We start from the raw sequence: 21,754 nt of genomic DNA, 5'->3' as shown, positions 1-21,754 counted from the left end.
TAAAAAGGTACACTATTTCTCAATTTTTTTATTTTAAATATTAAATTTTTTTTATTTTTGACAAAATTAAATGTTCATTCTATTGCTATTCAGAAGATAGTTTCAAATTGAATTTTTAACTATTAGTGCATTAAATATGAAATTTCAAATGTATAGTAATTTCAAAGAGCAAACATGAAAAAATTCAAAATAATATAATCAAATATAAAATAATAATCTCTGTTTAATACTCGTTGCTTTATAGTAGTTAGGGGAATATTCTTAAAACTTAGTTTCGCAAAATGACCGAAATAAAATCACTGTATGTATTTTGGTACGCACCTTTATAAAACAGAAATCTGTCTGGAACAGAAAATAATTTCAGTCTCTTGATGTTCCATTTTATACAGATTTCACTGTCTATAAAGATATAATTTTAATAGTTTGAAAGTCTTTTCAGAAAGTACCGCTATAAGGGTTGCTGTCAAACTTGGTTATAATGACACCTCATCCATGATGTCAATAACTGGTGGTGCCAACTGATTTCCATAGAGTAGTGTTTCCCAAAGTGCATTGCAGGTCTTAGAGGTGTCACCAACCTTTGTCAGGGATGTCGCAGTGAGCGGGAGATATTCATTTGTGTCTCTATTTATGCTTAGAAGTGCTTATTTTATAAGTGAAAATATTAACTAACCCATTCTGGGGAGCGCAGGTGAACCATGAACTGGGCAAGGGAGCTAGGGGTGATGGGTGATAGAGAATATAGTTGATATACCTTATGTTTATAATCTATGAAAACACAATAATCTTTGGATACATTTTTGTTTACTTTGTATTTATTTACCGTAATTGTAGAGTGATCATATGACCTGTATACAGAACATTAATGTAATTTTGCTCTTCTTGACACTTCTATAAAAATGTCTGGTTTTTTCCCACAAAACTTACTTTAATTTATAATCTTTACTAAAGTTAGAGATAAAGATAATTTGCATAATTTATGAAATATATTATGACTAAATATAAATATTCATTTTGCGCATTTGTTATGCAGAACTTATTAAGTTTGAGAGTTATTTTCGAGCAGTAATTGGCAATTATGTCAACATTTGGCAACGTTTTTGGCGAGAATCTGTAATTTCCCACATTCCTGATCCAAATTGCCTGTAATTTTCTGTATCTCGGCAACGGGATAAGTCCGGTGGCAGATCCCCTGGCGTTCATTCATGTAATTTTCTGTGTGTGTGGCCATCCTAATCATAGTTAAATAATATCATCTATAATATTTGATTGCATCAGTTAACGCTTTTCATATTTTAAAGGTCTTGAAAATGTTAACCTTGGCTGTAACAACAAATTTTTTCAGAATCTTCAATGTCGTTATAATCAAGTTTGACTATATATCATAGTAGAGAATATCGTTGTTTTGAGAGAAGTTCAACATTACATCAAAGACAATTCCAAACAAGATTTGAAAAAATATCATAGAAAGATCTATTGTTACATCAAGTATCATTGTAGCAAGATTTTTTACTTTATCGCTTTTATCACTGAAAAAATATATAGAGTATACATGCTTATCAATTTTTGAAGTTTACGGATCTGTTTGGTATTTAGGAATCTTCAAAATCAAAATAAAATTTCGATTTTTCAAACAGGGCAATATTGTCCCCACTGGGTGCAGATCCAGGACAATGCATTGGGAGGGGTGACTTATTGTATAGGTTTGTACGATCATCCTGTATTTTTACAAGACTGATAAATTTTTCTCAGATTATTCTGCTCTTGGGAGAGGCGATCGCCCCCTTCTGGTTCTGTGCCTGTCCCCCGCAAGGACTACTGTTATTTCTTGTGTTTAATCTGCAGCAGTGATCCAAAGATTAAAATTTTGCTACTTTGACTCTGATTAACTCTTGCTATTTTTTATGATTAACTCTGAGTAAAGGATTTCTTTGAGTTGCTGTAATTTAATTTTGATTTCTGTTTTTGACTTTTGTTTTTCATGGTATACATTTTTACTCAATAGTTTATATACCAAAGGAAAATTTGATGCAGACAAAAATTAGTGCATATCCTCAGCTTCATGATCAAGAGTATGCAAAGGCTCATAATGGAATTCTACCAAATTCTACTTTTTTGGTATTACCGTAAGTAGTTCAATAACAGATTTTTACCTACAATAAATGAAGTCATTAAGCATGTAGTCCTCAAGAATATGTACATTAGCACTCAGAAGTTCTTTTGGTAAATGCAATAATATTTGTTATGTCAGTTCATTTGCATACTGTTGTTACTTTGATATATGTAGAGCGGAAGAAAGATATTTATTCACACATGTAGCTGAAATTTGTTTGGGATTAGTGTGCTTTTATTGTCTATTTCTGTTTTAGGGCAAATCGATAGTTTTTTTACCAATGTAGTTTAATTGAATATAGAAGTAATTACTTCTTATTTAATATAAATTTATGGTAGGGTTGAAAAACACACAGTAAACACTTCAAAACGCAAAGAATATTCATGGATTGTTTTCAGGAAAGGCTTTAATTAAGGTGTGAAGTCTAGCTTAAGTAGCAAGTGATTTTTGTATTTCAAGACATTTAATAAGTGTGAAACCATTTTTAACACATTCATGCTAATGTCGTGCCAGCACGTAAATCCCCCATTAACTATCAACACAACCTAACATGACTAACAGTGAATGTGTTAATGTTCTCATGTAAGAAGTATTTTTTTTTCTAAAAGTAATTTTCTAAAGTACGACCAAAGAAAACAGATAGGGTAGATAGAATAATTAAAATGCAAGCAAAGAGATGTCCTCAAACATCCACTAGGCAAACAGCCTGATGAATTTTATTTAAAACACAGGCTGAATGTGAGTGTATCAATTTGAAATGGCTGAACATTATGGGCTTGTTGATCGTCTTCCAAGCAAAAAAAAAGAAATTTATTGCTTAATGATGGCAGGGGTAAGAGAGAGAGAGAAATATACTAATCTTTCTATTGACGACAGAACATTTGTTGAGATGCAGTAGTACCTCGTGTATCTAAACATAAATTTTCTGAATTACTCAGTCAACCGAACATCTTTTCATCCTCTCATTTCCAATTTTCTATAGTCAATGATGCTCAACAGTTGGTATTTTCTTGGAACTTGAATCCTCTTATCTCCCAACTGGATAGCTTCCTTTTATAGCACAATAATCCACTTCCAAACAATTGTACATACTATACCTGTGATATATAGATGTAAGCAGGGGCAGATCCTGGAACAGTTTATTTATTTATGCAATATTGTTGGCCCAGGGCCTATACAAGAGAATGCAGTAGATTTGTACACATATGCTTTGAAAAATTTGACAAGAAATTGGAGATCGTGGGGAAGTTAACAATAGTAGAGGGGAGCTTGTTCCATTCAACTATGGTATTGGGAAAGAAACTGAATTTAAAACAATCTGTAGAGGCAAAAATAGGTTTTAATTTTTTGGGGTGGTCAAGTCTATTGGAAACATAGGAAGGCTTAGTCAAAATACTCGATGTATCGAAATTTAAATAACCAGGAATAATCTTATAAAGCATGGCTAGGCGGGAGATAAGTTTGTGAGTAGCGAGTGGGTGGAGATTAAGTTTGAGTTTAAGATTGGAAACTGGACTAAAAGATGACCAACTAAAAGACTGGCTCTTTGCGGGGCAATACATTTAAATGAATTTTATTAATCAATTAAATTGTTTTTGCGGTGACTAAATACTCAAAAGTGAATTTTTTTGGTGATACTAACGTGATTCAGAAAAGATGCCAACAGCAACAGAAATTTCCGGGCATGTGATGATAATGTTACCTCTCGATATAACACACACACACACACACAATAATCCCTCTACAATGATATTTTTTCTTGGTCCGCAATCGTTATATCGAGGTTTCACTGCATTTCATTTAGCTATTGTTTATTTGTCTTGGTGTTATTAGTCATACAGTATTTTGTCAAAAATGTTTTGGCTCGGGCTCCCGAACTCGATAAGTGAAATATGGCTCTCGGAGTGTACTTGTTTCAGTTTCAATCATTATATCAGTCTATTTTTCGACCTTTCTTTTCCTCCTGTATCGTCTGGAAGCCTCCTTCCCGAAGGGTCATGTTCAAACAAAAGAAGAGTTGCTTACAACAGCGGGAACAAGAAAGGACCACAGCACCTCCACCCCATATCATCTCCAGATGCCATCCAGAGATGCATGCCTTCGGGCAGCTATGATTGGCACCGAGGAGGAATGACAATTGGAGATCGAGTGTTGTTGTTGACCGTGAGAAAAATACTACAAATTGTTACAAAAAAACGCCAAGGACAATTCGATTGCGATGTATTAAAATAAAATTTTGAGATTTTTTTATTAAAATTTTTTAAATCATAAAAATTGTTTTTCCGAGCCAAATATGGGAAACATATCCGAGCGAAATTGTTTTTTTTTGGGGGGGGGGCTGAGCCGGTCCTTCAAAATTATTGGAGGGGCTTGGGCCCGCTGGCCGGATACAAATTTATGCCTATGGGTAGGCCCTCTATTGTTTACTGTGATAACAGCACTAATTTTGGGAGTGCTTCCAGTCAATTGAAACTGGTTGACTGGGATGAAATTGCCAGACACAGCACTACAAAGAGAATTCAGTGATTCTTTAACCCACCTACTGCTGTCTGGTGGGGTATTTTTTGGGAAAGATTGAATGGTGTTACCAAACAGATCCTGAGAAAGGATCTTGGTTAATCTCTTCTGTCATATGAAGAACTTTTGACTGTGTTATGTGACACTGAGTCTATAGTGAATTCTAGACCATTCACCCATGTATCAGCTGTGGATAGTAGCCTCATTCCGCTATCACCAAACAGTTTCTTGCAAGACATCTGTAAAACTGGAGTGCCTGATGTTGATCAAATTGATGAAAAAAAGTCTTATAAGACTTTTTTCTTACATTTTCGAGACATTTTCTACTTTTTTTTGTCTTATAAGAGAATGAATTATCACAACAATTGTGGTAAATGACCTTCGGAAAAAATTTTGATCTGAATATTTGGGGCTTCTGATTCAGAGGGGTGAATGTAAGAAATATGGCAAGCAGGTAAATGTTAATGACATTGTGCTCATTGAAACTGATGCAAGAAAATGTCTTGAATGGCCATTAGGACTGGTAACCAAGATATTGCCTGGAAGACACCAAGTGAAGAGATTAGTGCGGTTGAAAACATCTAAGGGCGAATGCCTGAGACCAGTCCAGGGACTTATCCTCCTAAAAGTCTCAGCAAATGATACTCAAAAGTCCAAGATGCAGGAGGTGAAGACTAAGTCTGGCAAGGACAGTAAAAGCTCCCACAAGACTGAAACTTTGAAAATTGGGTCCCATTTTTTTCTTTGGACTCTAATTGTAAATATTTTTTTTCCCTTCGAGTTGAAGTCGCAATTTTGCATATCATGTTTGTTCTTAAATTTTCATGAGGGTCAAGTTGCTTTCCAACAACTTAAGGTGGGAGGATGTCAAGTCTTGTGTATGCTGTTCGATATTTTTTATAATTGTTATTATTTTCTTGTTCATGTGAGTGGCAACAGTTAGTTTGTCAAGCTGGTGAGTCTATTGTGTTCCTTTGAAAAAAGATATAAAGTCATGTTAAGTATTGTTGCCTGTAAAATTATTAATTGAACCCACGATGCTGGTAGCACGTAATTTCCCCGACTAGCACGTTTCAAACTGAACAGCCTTAATGAGAGGGAGGAGTCCGTCTTCTTGACAACAAAATTTTTTTATCATGGTTTTGCCACGGGGGGTATCATTTGTTGCCAAATTACAATTTATTCCTTTGCGTTATCAAATTTGCTTTGAAATTTATTTACTTTTCTCACTTTTCTGAATACCCTTCTGTCCCAATAATCAAGATTCTACTGTATTTGTATTAAAAAAATGGGGGGAAAAAACAGCATAAACTAAAGGAAGGTTGTGTGCGTGTGTGTGTCGCGCGCTTTTATTTGGATACTTTTTCTAATTAGAAGTATGGCTGTAGGATCAACAGTTTGGCAGTAATTTGCGGTCAAGGAATTTAACTGGTCACCCTTGTATATTATACATATGAGGTATTATAGGTTCTTATACAGTGGTGGAAAAACTAAGGCCAGATGGAAAATGGCAATTGAAAAGAAGTACGTGTCAGAATTTAAAAAAAAAAAAATTCCACATCATAAATATGATGAGAAATAGAATCTTAAAGACTCATTCAAAAATTGGCAATTTTACTTTTTTATAGTAAATATATATATATAATTTTATTTTTATTTACAGTAATGTAGTTGGGAAAAAACTATATGGCCATTCCCCTTTTCTCACGTTACTTACCTTATTTGCTTATCCTTGTGTGTAAACGTCATTTCCAGGAGTTTCTCAAATAATTTGATGTGGTTGTTTTCCCACGGAGCTCGATCTGTAAAGATTGGGACTAGGCCAGTGTTTCCCAAAGTGAGCAATATCACCCTCTGATGGGCGATGGAATGTACCAGGGGGCAATAGAAGCTACAGATTTAACATAGGATCCTAGGGGTTCACTTAAGTTGGGGAGGGGGTGATGAGAGAAAAAAATTCTGAAGAAGGGGGGGACGATGGGATAAGAAGTTTGGGACCTATGGACTGGGCCAAAGGCTATCTCTTACAATACGGTTTTTAAAAAGTGTAGATTAATTTCTCGAAAAATTGCATAGGATAATATGTCTAAAATAGTGGTGAAAAATTTTCTTAAAAACAGCAAATCTTATTCTGAGTATAAGGGTACAGTTCTTCTTTAATAAGTTGGCTAAAGCTAATAGCGACAATTCCAGACGTGAGCTAAAATAAATGCCTTCAAAGAAAATTGTGAACAATTTGGAACTCCCTTGTACCAATTGAAATGTCCACATAAAACATTAGGAAGTTTGCATGCAGTGTTCAAAATTAAAGGCTGCCCTGATAGCTCCTTTACCAACCCATGCAAAGTGATGAGAGTTTGTAAGGGGCGATCAGGTCATCCTTTAATTTCGAAAGCACTGTATTCTGTCTTCCTAATCTTTTTTTGTGGACATTTTTACTGGTAGAATAAAGTTCCAAATCATTAAAAATTTTTGCTTACATCACAAATTATTGCTATTCTTTTTTTGGCTGATCTGTTTAAAGAAGACGGTCTAACCACACTTTTAATCCTCAGAATTACAGTCTCTGTTCTTCAGGAAATTGTTAAACAGTGTGTTAGACATATTAATATTCTCTAATTTCTCGAGAAATTAATCTACAGTTTTTAAAATGAGGATCTTACCTTTTTCTATAAGAGATAGCCTTTTGCCACCTCCCACCTTTATGAAGCAAGCTTTGCGGAAAACCACCACGTCAAATTATTTGAGAAGCTCTTGGAAATTATGTCTCGCCATAAGGATAAGCAAATAAGGTAAGTGATGTGAGAAAAAGGGAGTAAAGTTAGTTTTTTCTCCAACTGTATTACACTGTAAATTGAAGAGACTGGAAAAGTGTGAAATTTTGAATGACTTTTAAAATATTTCTCATATCATATTCATCATCTGTGAAAATGTTTTTGAAAAATTCAGACTATTACTTTTTGTTTAATTGCAATTTTTCATCTGGCCTTATAGTTTCTCCCACCATTGTAGTAAAGTAACTATTAAGGTATAGGTTCCTGCTGTTAAACACGAAGGCAAAAATATTATGTTATGGGGATGCTTCTCTGCTGACAGTGTCAGTCCTCTTTACCTTCTGAAAAAACACAAGGGGCAGTTTTTGTTACAAAAATATAATGACATGTTTCAGCATATCATTCTTCATGATGTAACACATGCCACTATTATGCATGTTCTAGCACAACAATGACCGTAAGTATAGCCAAAAGTTGTTAGACACTACTTGAAAGGCAACAAAATGAGAGTTTTATGGGTGGTAATGTTAAACTAAACCCTGGCTTGAATCCCATTAAGCATTTATGGTTTGAGCTTGATAGATGAGTTGGAGCCAGAAATTATGTAAATTTGATGGTTTTTCTATTTTGTGAAAAAAAAATCCACTGATCATGGGACAAGCTCAGTGAGGACATGCCAAGTAGTTAGTTCTACAATCTAAAAGTTTTCCGATAGAGTTGACTTATTCTACTTTATTACAATAATGTCTGTGGCTCTGTTTTTTTTTTTTTTTTTTGATTTTATAAAATGTAAATAAACAATTTTTTGGTCATTTTGGTTTGTAATGGGATTCAGTGCTTATGCTTTATAAGATAGATTTCATTAAAAAATTTAAATAAAAATTTTGTTGACAAACTTTGACTTTTGCAGACTTTTGAATACTATTGTATAAAATCACACCTAGAATGTCATAAATTGTACAGTATGTGTTAGCTTTTTTTTTCTTTCTTCAGAAGTGTTTGTATCTTTTAGTGAATTAATAGCAGCCTTTGACACATTTGTTTGACAAATTTATTATTTTTTCTTGTCATACAAAAATATTTTATTGCTATTGCTTTGTATGTTTAATCAATGTTTTGCAGTTTTTTAAGTACACTTGTTTCTAACTTAACAACTTGACTAAAAACAAAATTTCATATATTCTTTTCATAGAATTTGAGAGCTGAATAGCTGATTTTTTATTTTTTTACATAACAAAAGATTAAAAACTCTCTCCCCCTGAACTGGAACCCCAGATTTCAAAATACAGGTGTCCCTTGCTTCACACATTTGATTGGTCCCACAAAACAATCAGGTAAGACCAAATTGTGTAAAGTAAGGTGAATTTCACATTTGTAAAGCTGGGGATTTCTTCAAAAGTGTAAAAATTTAAATCCAGCCGCAAGATAATTTCTTATAAATGAATTAATTATTCATAATTGTAAATAAGTCTTACAAAGTCACAACAGATAAAATGCCCAATGAGGTGGCTGAAAAAAGATGCCAAACACCCATGTTCATGCTATATGGATGAGTTTAATTAATAATTTTTACTTCTGTCCTGAATCAGATTATAAATGGACTGGTTCTTGTGAGTGTCAATTTTTTTCCTTCTTGAAGAGCCTGGTTGATAAATTTCTGATAAAAAATTGAGATTCAGTGTCGGTAGCAGAATAACAATGAATAAACAGAATTTTTTGTCTTTTAATAAAAATTTACAGCAAAATCAGAGAAAATCTGAGTTTCCCTCAAAAATATAATTCGTCTTGTTTGGCTCATTTTCCTCAATTAAAGTTCTAGTGTCATCGTCTTTGCATTACCGAAATATATTCATTACAGAGTCTGTGATTTAAGAATTTAATTTGCATTTATCTCATTCACATTTACCCTATCATCAATAAAAATGTTGTGGAACATGCTTGTTTTATTGCACCAAAGTAATTTCATATGCTTCTAATGGGCTAGACTGTGACCTGCAATTAAGAGTTGATTCTGAACTGTTGAAAGTTTTGCATTGTGTTGAGCCAAAGACCTCCATAGAGACCAAGCTTGGTGGTTTTGGGAAATTGTTCCCAATTTTGAGAAACTTAATTTTTGCTGGCTTGGCAAAATCTGTAGTCCAAAGGAAATTTAACATCTGTGTGGGGGTTGTAATTTTAACCCCCCTTACATTGACGGTGATTCATTGTCGACCATATGTAGTGTTGGAATGCATGTTTTCACAAATTCTCCCTTCTAGCTCCATGCAAATAAGTGAAAGTTGAACCTTGGTGATGGAGGTATCGCATCATAGTAGGAAGGTAGTTTGTTCCTTATCTAAGACATAATCATCAGTCCCTAGTACGAGCTGAATCCTGTGATTAGTGGGATTCTGTGATTGGGGTCTGTCTATTAGAGGTGCAATGAGGAAAATCAATTCACTGTTGGGATTCTCACTGTAATGCATTTAAATTTTTTATATGAGCAAACCATCAATTGAAACCTGACATTTGTGATAGATTCTTGGTACAGTCGGTGCTTGTTATAATGACTCCACCTTATAAAAATCATAACATTATAACGACAGATAGTATAAGGCTCTAATGTTTCCATACAATGACTATCTTAGTTGTTATTCCTTTCGATAACATGACCATATGATATAACGTCGGTTTCTGGTAGACCAGTGGAGGGTCATTATAACAAGGGTCAACTATATCAAGTACAAAATTTATCAAATGCTTCTCCGGGGACAGGTTGGATGTAATTTTTGATGCCAGAATGATCTGATTCAATTTCTTATTGGTTAATGCATTTGTTCTTGTTTTTGAGAAAGTTTTTTTTATGAATGACAATTTTTTTCCCCCATTAATTGCTTGGTTTTTATCAATAGTATAATATTCAACTCATTCATTCATCTTGCATACATTTCCTTTTTGTATTATTTAGTGATGTAGGAGAGTCATTCCGAGTCATTTATTCAATATGTGAATATTCTCCTCTTCTGGATTCTTCAAATATGACAATGGATGATTGGATAAGAATAGCGATGGATATTAAAGTGAGCAAAATTTTTGATCAATATTATTAAATGTTTTTGCTTCAGGTTTCTCTTAACAAGTATCTGGTAGTTTATAATCTTTAATTAAATTATAGTTAATTATTGAAATATTTAATTTCTGAGACTAGTGATTTAGTTAGTTCAGTAACTTTATAAATGGGGTTATATTAAGTGCAATTGAATTTGAATACTTTGCACTTCAAAACAGATTCTTTGCACTTATATTTAAAGTGCAAAGTGTCTGTTTTATAGTGGATATCATCCAAACTAAAGTGCAGTTCATTCCATCTCTTTAAAATGCATATATTTAATACGGTAACCTCTTAATAATCTAGCAGTGCACTAATCCAGCCATCCAGTGTTTTTTTCGTCAAGCTCCCATAGAAGAGGAAAACACATCACTGCATGTCTGTGTGCAGAAGTTTATACAGTGCACACTGCTTAATGTGATGGCATCAGGACTCTGGTTTCTGATAATAACAACTGGAAGGTAACTATCCGACAGAAATCCAAAAGAAAATACGGTGACCATACCTCCAGTTTAATTGAAAGGGATGCATGAAAACAGCAAAACTTGGTTTTTCTTTTACACTCAACGGGTTGCAAAAAATGTTCAATCTGCTGTTTTCTTTTTGTGCATTGTTAACACAGGATATTTTCGCTTTAAGCTAAAATCCTGCTTAATTATTATTTGGTTACTATGAAGAGTTTGAATGGAACTGTCTATGTTTTGCGAATTATGATACTTTTTTAAAATTTATGGTCCATTTTAAAGATCCGTCCTTCCATAGATCCCTTTTGAGAGTTTTTCGGCCTAGTAACTGTGAAACTAACTAAAAACTGAAAGAAGGGGGCTCACATTTTTTTCTACTATAGGTGAACCATTGCATCTTCTGACATTACACCTTCTGATCTTCTACATAGTGTTGCAGGTTGATAACGATAATTATTGGGGGGGGGGGGGAATCTGGTTCAACCTCAGCGTCCAAATATGCAAAAAAACTTTTGAAAGAAAAAAAATAACAAACAAAAATTCTGATAACTACAAATTTTTTCCCATGTTATGATATTGGCCTGTTTCGTTCTTTGCAATTGTTATAACAATATCAGAATGATAACATTATGCATGATTCTAATAAGCAGTGTCTACTATATTACTCAAATAGGCTTTTTCATCAAACTTCTAGTAATCCAGCGATTTTGATAATCCAGCACACCCTGGTCTGATATATGCCAGATTAGCTAGAGTCTAATGTACAACCTAATTAAGAGTCCACTAGTTATAATTATTTAATAATCAATAAATGAATGAATTAACCACTATAATTAATTAATTCACTCCTAACAGTAAAGTTTTTTAATGAATTAATTTATCAACATGAACTTATTGTTCTGACACTTATTAATTAATTTATTAAATCTTATTTGTCTTACCTCCTCCTTGTCAGAAATTTTTTTTCCTATTGCCCCTCCTCCCCTCTTATTAAGACATCCCATTAAATTCATGGTCAAATTTATCCATTTTTGAACCATCAATGCTGATCCTCATAAAATTAATGTGTCACTAATTGAAAATCTAACTCTAATATTCAGTCAATTATAATTTTCCGCACTGTTGGTGTCTGAAAAGAAGTTCGTAAGTTACTGGTAACTGCTCATAGAATCATAGCCGATTTACGCCCCTTATCAGAAATTTGTAGTTGGTCTTTCCAGGACCGGATTTGGGCAGGAGCAAGGAATGCAGCATATAGTGAGACAGCACATTATTAAGGGCCGTAAAAATGAAATTTATTAAGATACATTGACTACACATAATCCATCATAACTACCTAACACATTCCTACCTGGAAATTAAATAATGATAACTATTAGTTTCTAAATAATTATTATTTAGGAGCTACCATCAACAAATCTTGTTATACAGTCCTCCAACTATATGCTGTATAGGCCACATGTCATAAAAACTCATATTTGCTTTATTATGCACCAATGCAGTTATTGTGGCGAGTTTAAAAATGACTAATCATGACCTTGTAGTAATTTCAGTAGCATAAAAATTAGTCTTTTAAGGCCTTTATTTCAAATGCCACACGGAAAGGACGTTGGGAAACACTTGTGTCATCATGATAATCATAATAAAAACACAAAAATGTTGTAATTTTTTATCCTTTTTGTATGCCTGTGGCAGGCATGTGATTGAAAAAAATACATGGTCTGTAAAAAATTTTATATGCTCTGATTTTGCCCAGCCCTGCTGTGTTTATATGTTTATATCTATGTGTGTGCGCACTATGTTGTATCCCTATGAATTCCCCTACCTATTTGTCAACTAAATATAAGTACAAAATTTAAATTTTGTAACTTTTCAGAAATAATTTTGACTTAAATGGCTTCTGAGAGGATGTACGACAACTTTTGAAAAAAATTTTCATAATGTTTACTTAAGTTAACTTTTTAAGACTGCAAGTTTAAATATTAGCTATTGGATTACTAAAAACAATATTAGAGAATAAAGTAAGTCAAAGAATAAGTACGGAAATTGCAGAAGGATGCATATTGCCAGAGTTGGTAAGTTTTTGCCGTAGTAGAAAAAACCATGGGAAAAACTGCCCTGGCACAAACATATAAAATTGGAAAATTTTAACTTTCACTTTTATGAAACAAGTTCGAAGAATTTTAACTTACTTTACAAAGGTGAAATATTGAAAACTAGATTTTTTTAACCTCTGGAATCAGGAGTTTTCCTTTCTTAAACAAAAGGGTTGAAGGTAAATATGAATAAAAACCATTCCTGCCGAGGAGGTTTCTTATAAGCAAGTTCTTAACCTTTTACTGGCCGAATTAAGATTTAGATTGATTTTCTTAATTTTTCATTTTTATTTCCCCTTTTGATCTTTTAGTTCAGAGCAGAGATCTTCAACCTTTTTCTAGTTGCGAGCATTTCCTATCTTCATAATCAAAAGAAGAGCACCCTTTTCAGAAAATTTGACATGCGAATGTGGGAAATCAGGATGATTTCAATCCTAGAACACAATTTTTGTACAAGGAATTTAATTGGAATGTTGATCAAGTGCTCATGAGCATGAAATCGGACACTGGCATCAAGCACTGTGGTGCTCACGAACACCACAGTGCCTGATTTAGCGATAATAGCCAAAAAATTCATGAAAAATAATAAAAATAATTTTCTTTCTTTTGCATTCGTAATTGGTTGTTCAGTAATTTGTACAGTGGTGTGAACGATTCTTGAGCTGTTTGAAAACTGGACCCACCGGGAATCAGGTTTTTCAATAAACACGAAGGAAAGAAAAATAACACAAAGAAAGTTTGTGTACCCACGAACAGATTAGAATCTCTGCACTGCAGGGGGTTGTATGTTACAAGATCGGTGTACTAATGTATACGTTCCTTACCATTGCTGGGCTTTATTTCCTTTCATACTTTTCTTCAATAGCAGCAATGCCCTGATGGAATCTTTAGCTGTGTTCATCACCAGGAAAAATCAGAATTGTTTGTTAGACAATCATTGGCATTGCAGTCCAAGTGGTGGTGTTTTGGAAGTAGGTATACTTTTTTCATGTGGAACAGGTTGAATGGCCAAAGGGATGCACAGATAGGTTATATTCCTCTACTTCGTTTTAGATATTCCTTATCGAGTAGTTGGTATTATACAGAAATAGCAGTCTGCTGAATGATTTGTGAATTCACTCCAAATCATGAGCACTACAAAACACATTGAATGGCATTTACCATTAATCCAATTTCACAAGTTGCTGGCAAAGGTGTTGAAAAAAATATACAGTTCCCGCAATTTATCTTGGTCTTTGATTCTACATCCAAAATAATGGTGGCGGGATTACTTGTTTCTGACTAAAAAGGTTTGTCTTACCACACAGACATAGCCAGTAGCATACATAAGATTTTCTCAATTTAGAGGGATTTCAACTTTTTCCCCTTCCCATGGGGGGAGGGGTGGTTTCATTTTTTTTAATGCAGAAATACGCTGTAATCTTGTCTCTGGAGGTATCCCTGCCTCCTTTCCTTACGCTAAAGCACAAACAAAAGCTAAGCTGCCAAGAAAGTTCAAATAAACTTGACACATTCTAAAATCAGAAAATGAGATTACCAAGTCAAACATTTACACACAACTGAAAATTTAAATAAAGTCGAAATATTCGCTTATTGCAATGAAACACACAACACCTGTAACCAGGGCTGGTCCTAACAATTTTGCTTCCTGAGGCAAGTAATATTTTGCTGCTCTCATGGTGTGACTGTCTTGAAAAGAGTTTTCTTTCTTCACCTCAATATACAATAAGTGGTTTCCAAAGTGTGCCCCCCCCCCCCTCCTGCCCCAGGGGTTCGTGAGGTAGAAATGTATTGATAAGAATTTTAAGTTCACCTTTCATGATGTAAACAAAAAGGCAGCAAAGCTCTTTTTAACAGTCACCCCTCTTGTACGGCCAAATAATTATTGAATTTACTTTAAAAGCTTCAATACAAATTCCATCTTTTACAGTCACCTCTCTGTTATAGATAAATTTTTTGACCTCCGGTGATCTCAAAAAGGGGTTATTATCAAACCGATTTAATGACTTAACTGAGTTTTTCCTACATACATATAATATAATATATTAAAATTCTACATCTATAGTAATCATATACACTGCTGGCCACCGTAAATGCAACACCCTGAAGGAAGCATGCAAATAATATGAAATTTACAACATGCATTAGCGGAGGTGAGATATGCAAATGATTAGAATTTCGCACATCACGCGCGCCTGTGGCGCCACTTCAAAGCGCTATTTAAGGCTTGGAGATTTCGACGATTTGAAGTACGGCAATTGTGTTTTTCTTGTGGTTTTTTTAAAAAAACGATCACTTATGCCTCGTAGAAAACAGCGATCATCTTTTGATCAAGTATCCGAGTTCGACAGAGGAAGGATAGTGGCCTACCGAGATTGTGGATTATCTTTCAGGGAAATCGGTAGTCGTGTTGGACGAAACCAAACAACTGTAATGCGGATATGTGATCGATGGATGCAGGAGGGTACGACGGAACGACGTGTTCGATCGCATCCACCAAAGTGCACCACTTCACGTGATGACAGGCGTATTGTGCGTATGGCAGTGACGGATCGCTCAGCCACATCACCAACCATAGCACAGCACATTCAGTCTGTACCGCATCATCCAGTGTCTGCGCGTACCATTCGACGCCGTTTACAGCAGAGTGGTCTGTCCGCAAGACGTCCATTGCTTCGTCTACCCTTGACGCAGAACCACAGACGTCTCCGCCGCCAATGGTGCGATGAAAGAAGGATGTGGACGGCACAATGGAATGAAATTGTCTTTACTGACGAGTCACGCTTCTGTCTGCAACACCACGATGGTCGGATTCGAGTCTGGAGACACCGTGGAGAGAGGATGCTGAACAGCTGCGTTATGCACCGCCACACTGGTCCTGCACCGGGTATTATGGTATGGGGCGGTATTGGATATCACTCTCGCACTCCTCTAGTACGCATTGCCGGTACTTTAAAAAGCCAGCGCTACATCTCCGAGGTGTTGGAGCCAGTTGTCCTTCCTTACCTTCAGGGCTTGCCCACAGCCATATTTCAACAGGATAATGCTCGACCACACGTGGCACGCATTGTCCAAAGGTTCTTCGTCAATCGCCAGATTGAATTGCTTCCCTGGCCAGCTCGCTCTCCGGATCTTTCGCCGATAGAAAACATGTGGTCCATGGTTGCTCAACGATTGACCCAGATTACATCCCCAGCTGCCACACCAGATCAACTTTGGCAACGCGTGAAAGCTGCTTGGTCTGCTGTACCCGAAGAACACATCCAAAGTCTCTTTGAATCAATGCCGAGGCGTGTGGCAGCGGTGATCTCCAACAATGGCGGCTACTCTGGCTACTGATTTTGGCAAGAACCACACTTCACAGAAGTCTATAAATTTAATCATTTGATGCTTGGTCAACATGTTATCTACAAAATAAATATTGTTGCGATATCTCTTGTCTTTCTTGGTGTTGCAATTTGTGTGGCCAGCAGTGTATATTCATAATTAATCATTATGTTGAAAAACTATTTGATAGCAGATTGTGCAGTGCCATAAAATTGATTATGGTAAGGAGAGAGAAGGGGTTCGATTTAATTCTTGTAAAGTGGGAGATACTGCTTCAAAAAGTTTGGGAACCACGTCAATAAGTAATAAAATATTAAAATAAAGCAAATTAATGAACATATACGTATAAATATCGTTTGAGAACACAAAGAAATCAACAAATACAAGTGACATATAAAGTAAATAAAAAAGTAATAATACACAGTAATCAATAAAAGATAAATACGAATAATAATGAAATTCAACTGACACTTGATAGATCAAAGGAAAAACATTAAAAAAAATTCACCTAAAAAATTCTTTAATAATTTTTAATTTCAATAAAGTTTGTTTGCCACTTGCTACAGTTATTGGCAAAGCCAGAAGGATTCTCAAACAAATAAAAGTATTTGGAAATACTTCAATAAATCTACTTTGGTATAAATGCCATTCAAAACTCCAAGTGATGTCATTCCTTTTTTTAAGGTGCTTGACAAAATTAATAATTCATTGTACAAATTGTCGAGTTCAATGTGATTGGTTAAATATGTATGTAATATTTTGCAATTTCAAAATATATCTGCAGTGTCCTCTTTAGCTAATTATGGTATGTTGTATAAAAAAATGAAAAATATCAGTATGATTTTCAATTGGCTGAATCTTTCTGTGATAATATTTTTGCAAATATCTACCAAATAATTAAAAACTCCAACCTCAAATTTTTTTTGATGGACAATTGATAGGAGTGTCAGTTCCTTCATGTGAATAATTTACTTTTACGTCGAACCCTTATCGATGGTATCAGTTCAAAATTGCAGCTAATTTCCATGTCTTCTGCAACTTCTTTGGCTGAAGTGAATATTTTGCTGAAACCCTGTTAATACAAAATTCGTTTAGAAAGATTTATAGATTCTAAAATCTTAATGTGTTCTGGTATAAAGATATTGGGGCTTTGTGTAAAAGTTTTGATGCTATGTTGATTTTCATTAAGATTTCATACCAGAGTATCACTACAAATAAATTTATAAGTCTATTTTACGTGCTAAAGCTTTACTTTTATTCGTCGTTTCATTATCCCTTGCCTTCCCAAAGAAATTTCTACTAGGGCTATCAGAAGTTAGAAAATAATATTTTTTAAAAGACTCAATATCGGAAGGAAACACCTTTACATGCTATCTAAATGAATTTCAATTGATTCAAAATGGGTTTTGAAGGTTAGTAAAATTCAAAAATCTCTGGTAGAAATTTCTTGTGCCCCTTGCAAAGGTCAATTCTGTGTACACCCCTGTCACTGGATGCTAAATTTAAAGATTCATTTCTCTTCTAACCAAGAAGACTAAAACTTTTCAACAGCTGAACTCAGGGTTGTCTAAAGAGCATCATGGGACCCCGGGTGAAGTAATTTTTCTGAGGCCTTACCTGGCGAATTCCCAAATATAAATTCTAACGTTATCACATTAGTAAAACCTGAATATAATGATACTCTGCAGATCAAGAAAAATATTATAAAGCAAAAAATCAGGGCCCATATGCTGATGAATTTGCATGTTTTTGAATTTTTTTCATTTTTCCGCACTTTTTCACTTTATAGGATATTTTTTAGTATTTTAAGGAATTTTTTCACTTTTTAAATTTTTTTCCAGAATAAAAGATGTTGGAAAATTATAAATATTGAATAATCATGGAAAAATAATCAATAATCAAATAAATCATGGAGAGGCTATAGAATTTTGATCCCATTGAGCTTGAACTTTTTTCTTATTTAAAATGATTGATTGGGAATATGAAAAATACTTGCATGTACTAAAGAGATCTAATTTTAAATAATAAGATAATTTTAAAATCTTCATATTCAAGTTAAATGATTTTGATCTGTATGATGCTGCATGCATTAAAATTTGGAAAGCTTTGTTTAGACATAAATATTTGAAATACAGATGAAATACAATATTGTGTGATTTGTTCCCACCATTCAGTTCTTACAACTTTTCAGGTGTGCTAGACCAATTTGCTTTTACATAATTGGACAAAATTATTAAAAAATAAAGCGGACTTGAAACAATTTCTGATGTCTTGACTGGAATTTCTGAAAATTTTGAAATTGAAGTAGAATTAACTTTAAATCAGACTTTTTTGAATATTTCCAATCCTTTTCATATTGAGAGAATTGTTTCCTTGTATAAAGCTTATCTGTTAATACTTGTGTGTTAGATTTCTGACATTCATTCATAAATTAGAAATTGTAAATTTCATAAATTTCATTAGTAATTTTTGAGAAAATATATTTGTGTTGATAATAAATGTACATGTGATTTTCAATACTATGAAAACAATTTTCCTTTTCACTTTAGAACATAATCATTTTTAAAGAAATTTGTTTTGTTATTTTAATAGCATTTATTTTTTTAGTTTTCCAAGTTTTTTTTAATTTTTATGGAATTTTTTGAGTTTTTAGGCCATCTTATTTTACTTATAATAGGAAAATAATTTGAATGAATGATTGAGGTATTTTTAATAATGTCAGTTCTTTGGAATATCATGATTATAAAGTCAGGAAGTCTTTCAATTTGTTTTTATAAAGTGATTTAAATATTAATCGACAGTTTTTCAACGTGATTATTCAAAAATACATGAAAATACATAAATGAAACTAAACTTTTCAATGATGAGGTCTATGTTGCTCTTGGAATAAAGCTATTTGTAGTAATGAAATAATTTACATTACTCCTTAAAAATTAATGAATATTTATTTTGAATTCAAGATATAATTCAAAATTTTTTTCTCTCCAAAATTACTAAACACTGTAATTATATTTTATATTGTCAACTGTTAGTGTTTATAAATTAACTTCATTGTAACAACCAGTATGGGACCTAGGTGTGTCTCCTTGGTGGTTTTCATTAATCAAATGTAATATTTTTATTGACCTTATATTAATTAATAAATGGATTTGAATTTATTTATTGAAAATCAAAGAACCACTCCCCTCATTTTTTAATTTTAAAAATTATTATTCTTTGCATTATGTACACGCGCAGTTTTATATTTTTGAAATTATCAGTTTGTTAAGACACCATAGATAAATTCGTATGTAACATCACCAAGTTTTGTATATACACCAAACACTGTCTGACAAAAATGATAGGCCACTTTAAGAAAAAAATGCCCGAAATAGTCAAAAAACTGTTGGGTAACAATGTTTAGTAAGCTACAACAATGACTTTTGCAATGTTTACCATGGTTACCATCATTCCCATACAATGCGTTTCAGGCATGTTTATCCCTTTGTAATGGTTTGCTACATCTATAACGCTCCCAGTATATTGAAAACCTGGGCAATTCAGAGTATTATAGCTAATTGATAAGTATTACAGTAGAATGAAACACAGATAACAAAGTTAAATTTAAAATTTGTGTAAAACACAATTATATGTAATTTATGCAGGGACGGGCTTAAGTATTCTGCTGCTCGGTGCAAAAACACCTTTGCAGCCCTCTAAAACAGTTTCCCACTCCCCAGTGTCTATGAACACCTCGGTGCATGCAAGGTTTACATTACCACCCAAGAATGAATATCAAACTACTATTTCATGGTAATGAAAATAAAAAATTCAACAAGAAATTTAGACGATAGTCTGCTGCCCAGCGGGAAAAAAATGCAAGTATGCCCGCAGCACTTGGAAATTGGCTATTGGGGCTAGATATCGATTATCTGCCCAGGGCCTCAACTAGATATTCATTCAGCTGAGCAAGCATGCATTATGCCTCATGTATTTTTGAATAATTTTACAAGACAAATTTAGTACCCCCATTGGTTGCACACCCGGAGCTCTAGATCTAGCTGCATCCTACCCTTGGCTTGGTGTAAGGGGTTCTGTGAAAACTCTAGGCCAGAGTGTTTGACGTGTGGATTTTAGAGGTCTGGGACAAAATTTTAAGCTATTTGCTTTACTAATATTGAGTCAAAGCGTAACGTCAAATGTTGAGAACGTTAAAGTCAAAATGCAATGAAAGTACTTTTATCCAGTTTTGTAGCTCCTAAAATTTAGTGGCCTGGTGCGATCACGCCCTTCACATCTGCCTAAATCCAGCCCTGAATTTATGGAGTCACTTATATTCACTGCCCTATGGAAATCACACATAAGAATTGACAATAAAATGTAACAATTTTTCGTACTTTGTGATACATCACAGCAGAATTATCCAGCATAAGTTGAAGAAAGAGCTCTGAAAGTTCATACACTGGTGACAACAATAAAAATGCCTTGCAACTCAACCGAGCCTTCTGATTGAAAAGCACCGAACTGGTAGTAAACGGTGGCATCTTTTTATATAGTCCTTTGTCCAATCTAGAGTTATAATTGACACAAAAAGTTGTGTCCAGTCTAATCCCATAGAAAGGCCACCAAAAATAAGTAAACTAGGAATTCAAGAAGATAAACTTGTCTGTCGGAGACAAACTTGGCTCTAATAAAGTGCCAATAGTTTTGGTGATATCTTCTGCTGTCAAAGTAGAATAGGGTTGAAACAAACAAAATGGAAAATTATTTTTGAAACATTGTGAATACCGCTACAGAAGAATGACACAAAGGCAATGGCTCTTCACGACACCTTGTTTCCAAGAGTTCCTAGAACAGACACAACAGAAACGGCGACATGACCGCAGAAAAAATTGCTGCTGCAGGGAGTCCCCCATCAAGGGATTAGCGCACCAACCTCTCAACGAGTATAAAAAAACAAGCCTGCCATTCGGAATCGGCAATAAATTGTAGGTCCCGGTCTAATTATCCCTCGTGTGCAGAAAATGGCAGTGGTGCGACAAAAATGATTAATCATCCTAGAACAGACTGAAGGAGAAAGTATACATAGGTATATAGAAATAATCAGTCAAAACATTCCCGAGACGAAAGGGGCATTTTTCGAAAGATAAACAAGGAATACAAACTGGGTAAAGGATTTGGTCAAGAAAGGGAAATCAATTGTAAAAAAAAAGTTGATAAAGAGGGGAAATATCTTTAAAAAAATAGAAAAAAAACCTAATGTTCGTTTCTGAGGCGATAGAAACTTTTTGGAAGGAAAGAAAGGAGGTATATTGAATGCATTATATTTACCTGTGCTCTTATTTATCTACTCACGTTTTTTTTCTCTATATGGTTTCGATCTGCAAGAATAAAAA

General features: G+C 34.1%; 1 protein-coding gene across 7 annotated transcripts in view; it reads left to right on the top strand.

Annotated features, from left to right (window-relative positions):
* Positions 1-21,754, top strand: part of LOC149079909 (uncharacterized) — a 161,959-nt gene that overhangs the window by 34,363 nt on the left and 105,842 nt on the right. For all 7 annotated transcript variants that reach the window (XR_016193512.1, XM_089238700.1, XM_089238697.1 and 4 more), the window contains 2 exons: positions 2,006-2,126; positions 10,352-10,463. Coding sequence is in view for 6 of the 7 variants with exons in the window: in XM_089238700.1 (XP_089094826.1) it covers positions 2,006-2,126; positions 10,352-10,463 (233 nt within the window). In the remaining variant the exon portion in view is untranslated. The remainder of the gene's footprint in view (positions 1-2,005; positions 2,127-10,351; positions 10,464-21,754) is intronic.

The sequence above is a fragment of the Pholcus phalangioides genome, unplaced genomic scaffold (genome assembly GCF_987345545.1).
Source record: "Pholcus phalangioides strain wild (caught in Gottingen) unplaced genomic scaffold, Ppha-v1.0 ptg000011l_1, whole genome shotgun sequence".
In the NCBI taxonomy this organism is placed as follows: Eukaryota; Metazoa; Arthropoda; class Arachnida; order Araneae; family Pholcidae; genus Pholcus; species Pholcus phalangioides.
The sequence above is the reverse complement of the archived record's forward strand: the minus strand, read 5'-3'. Positions and strand labels throughout refer to the sequence as shown.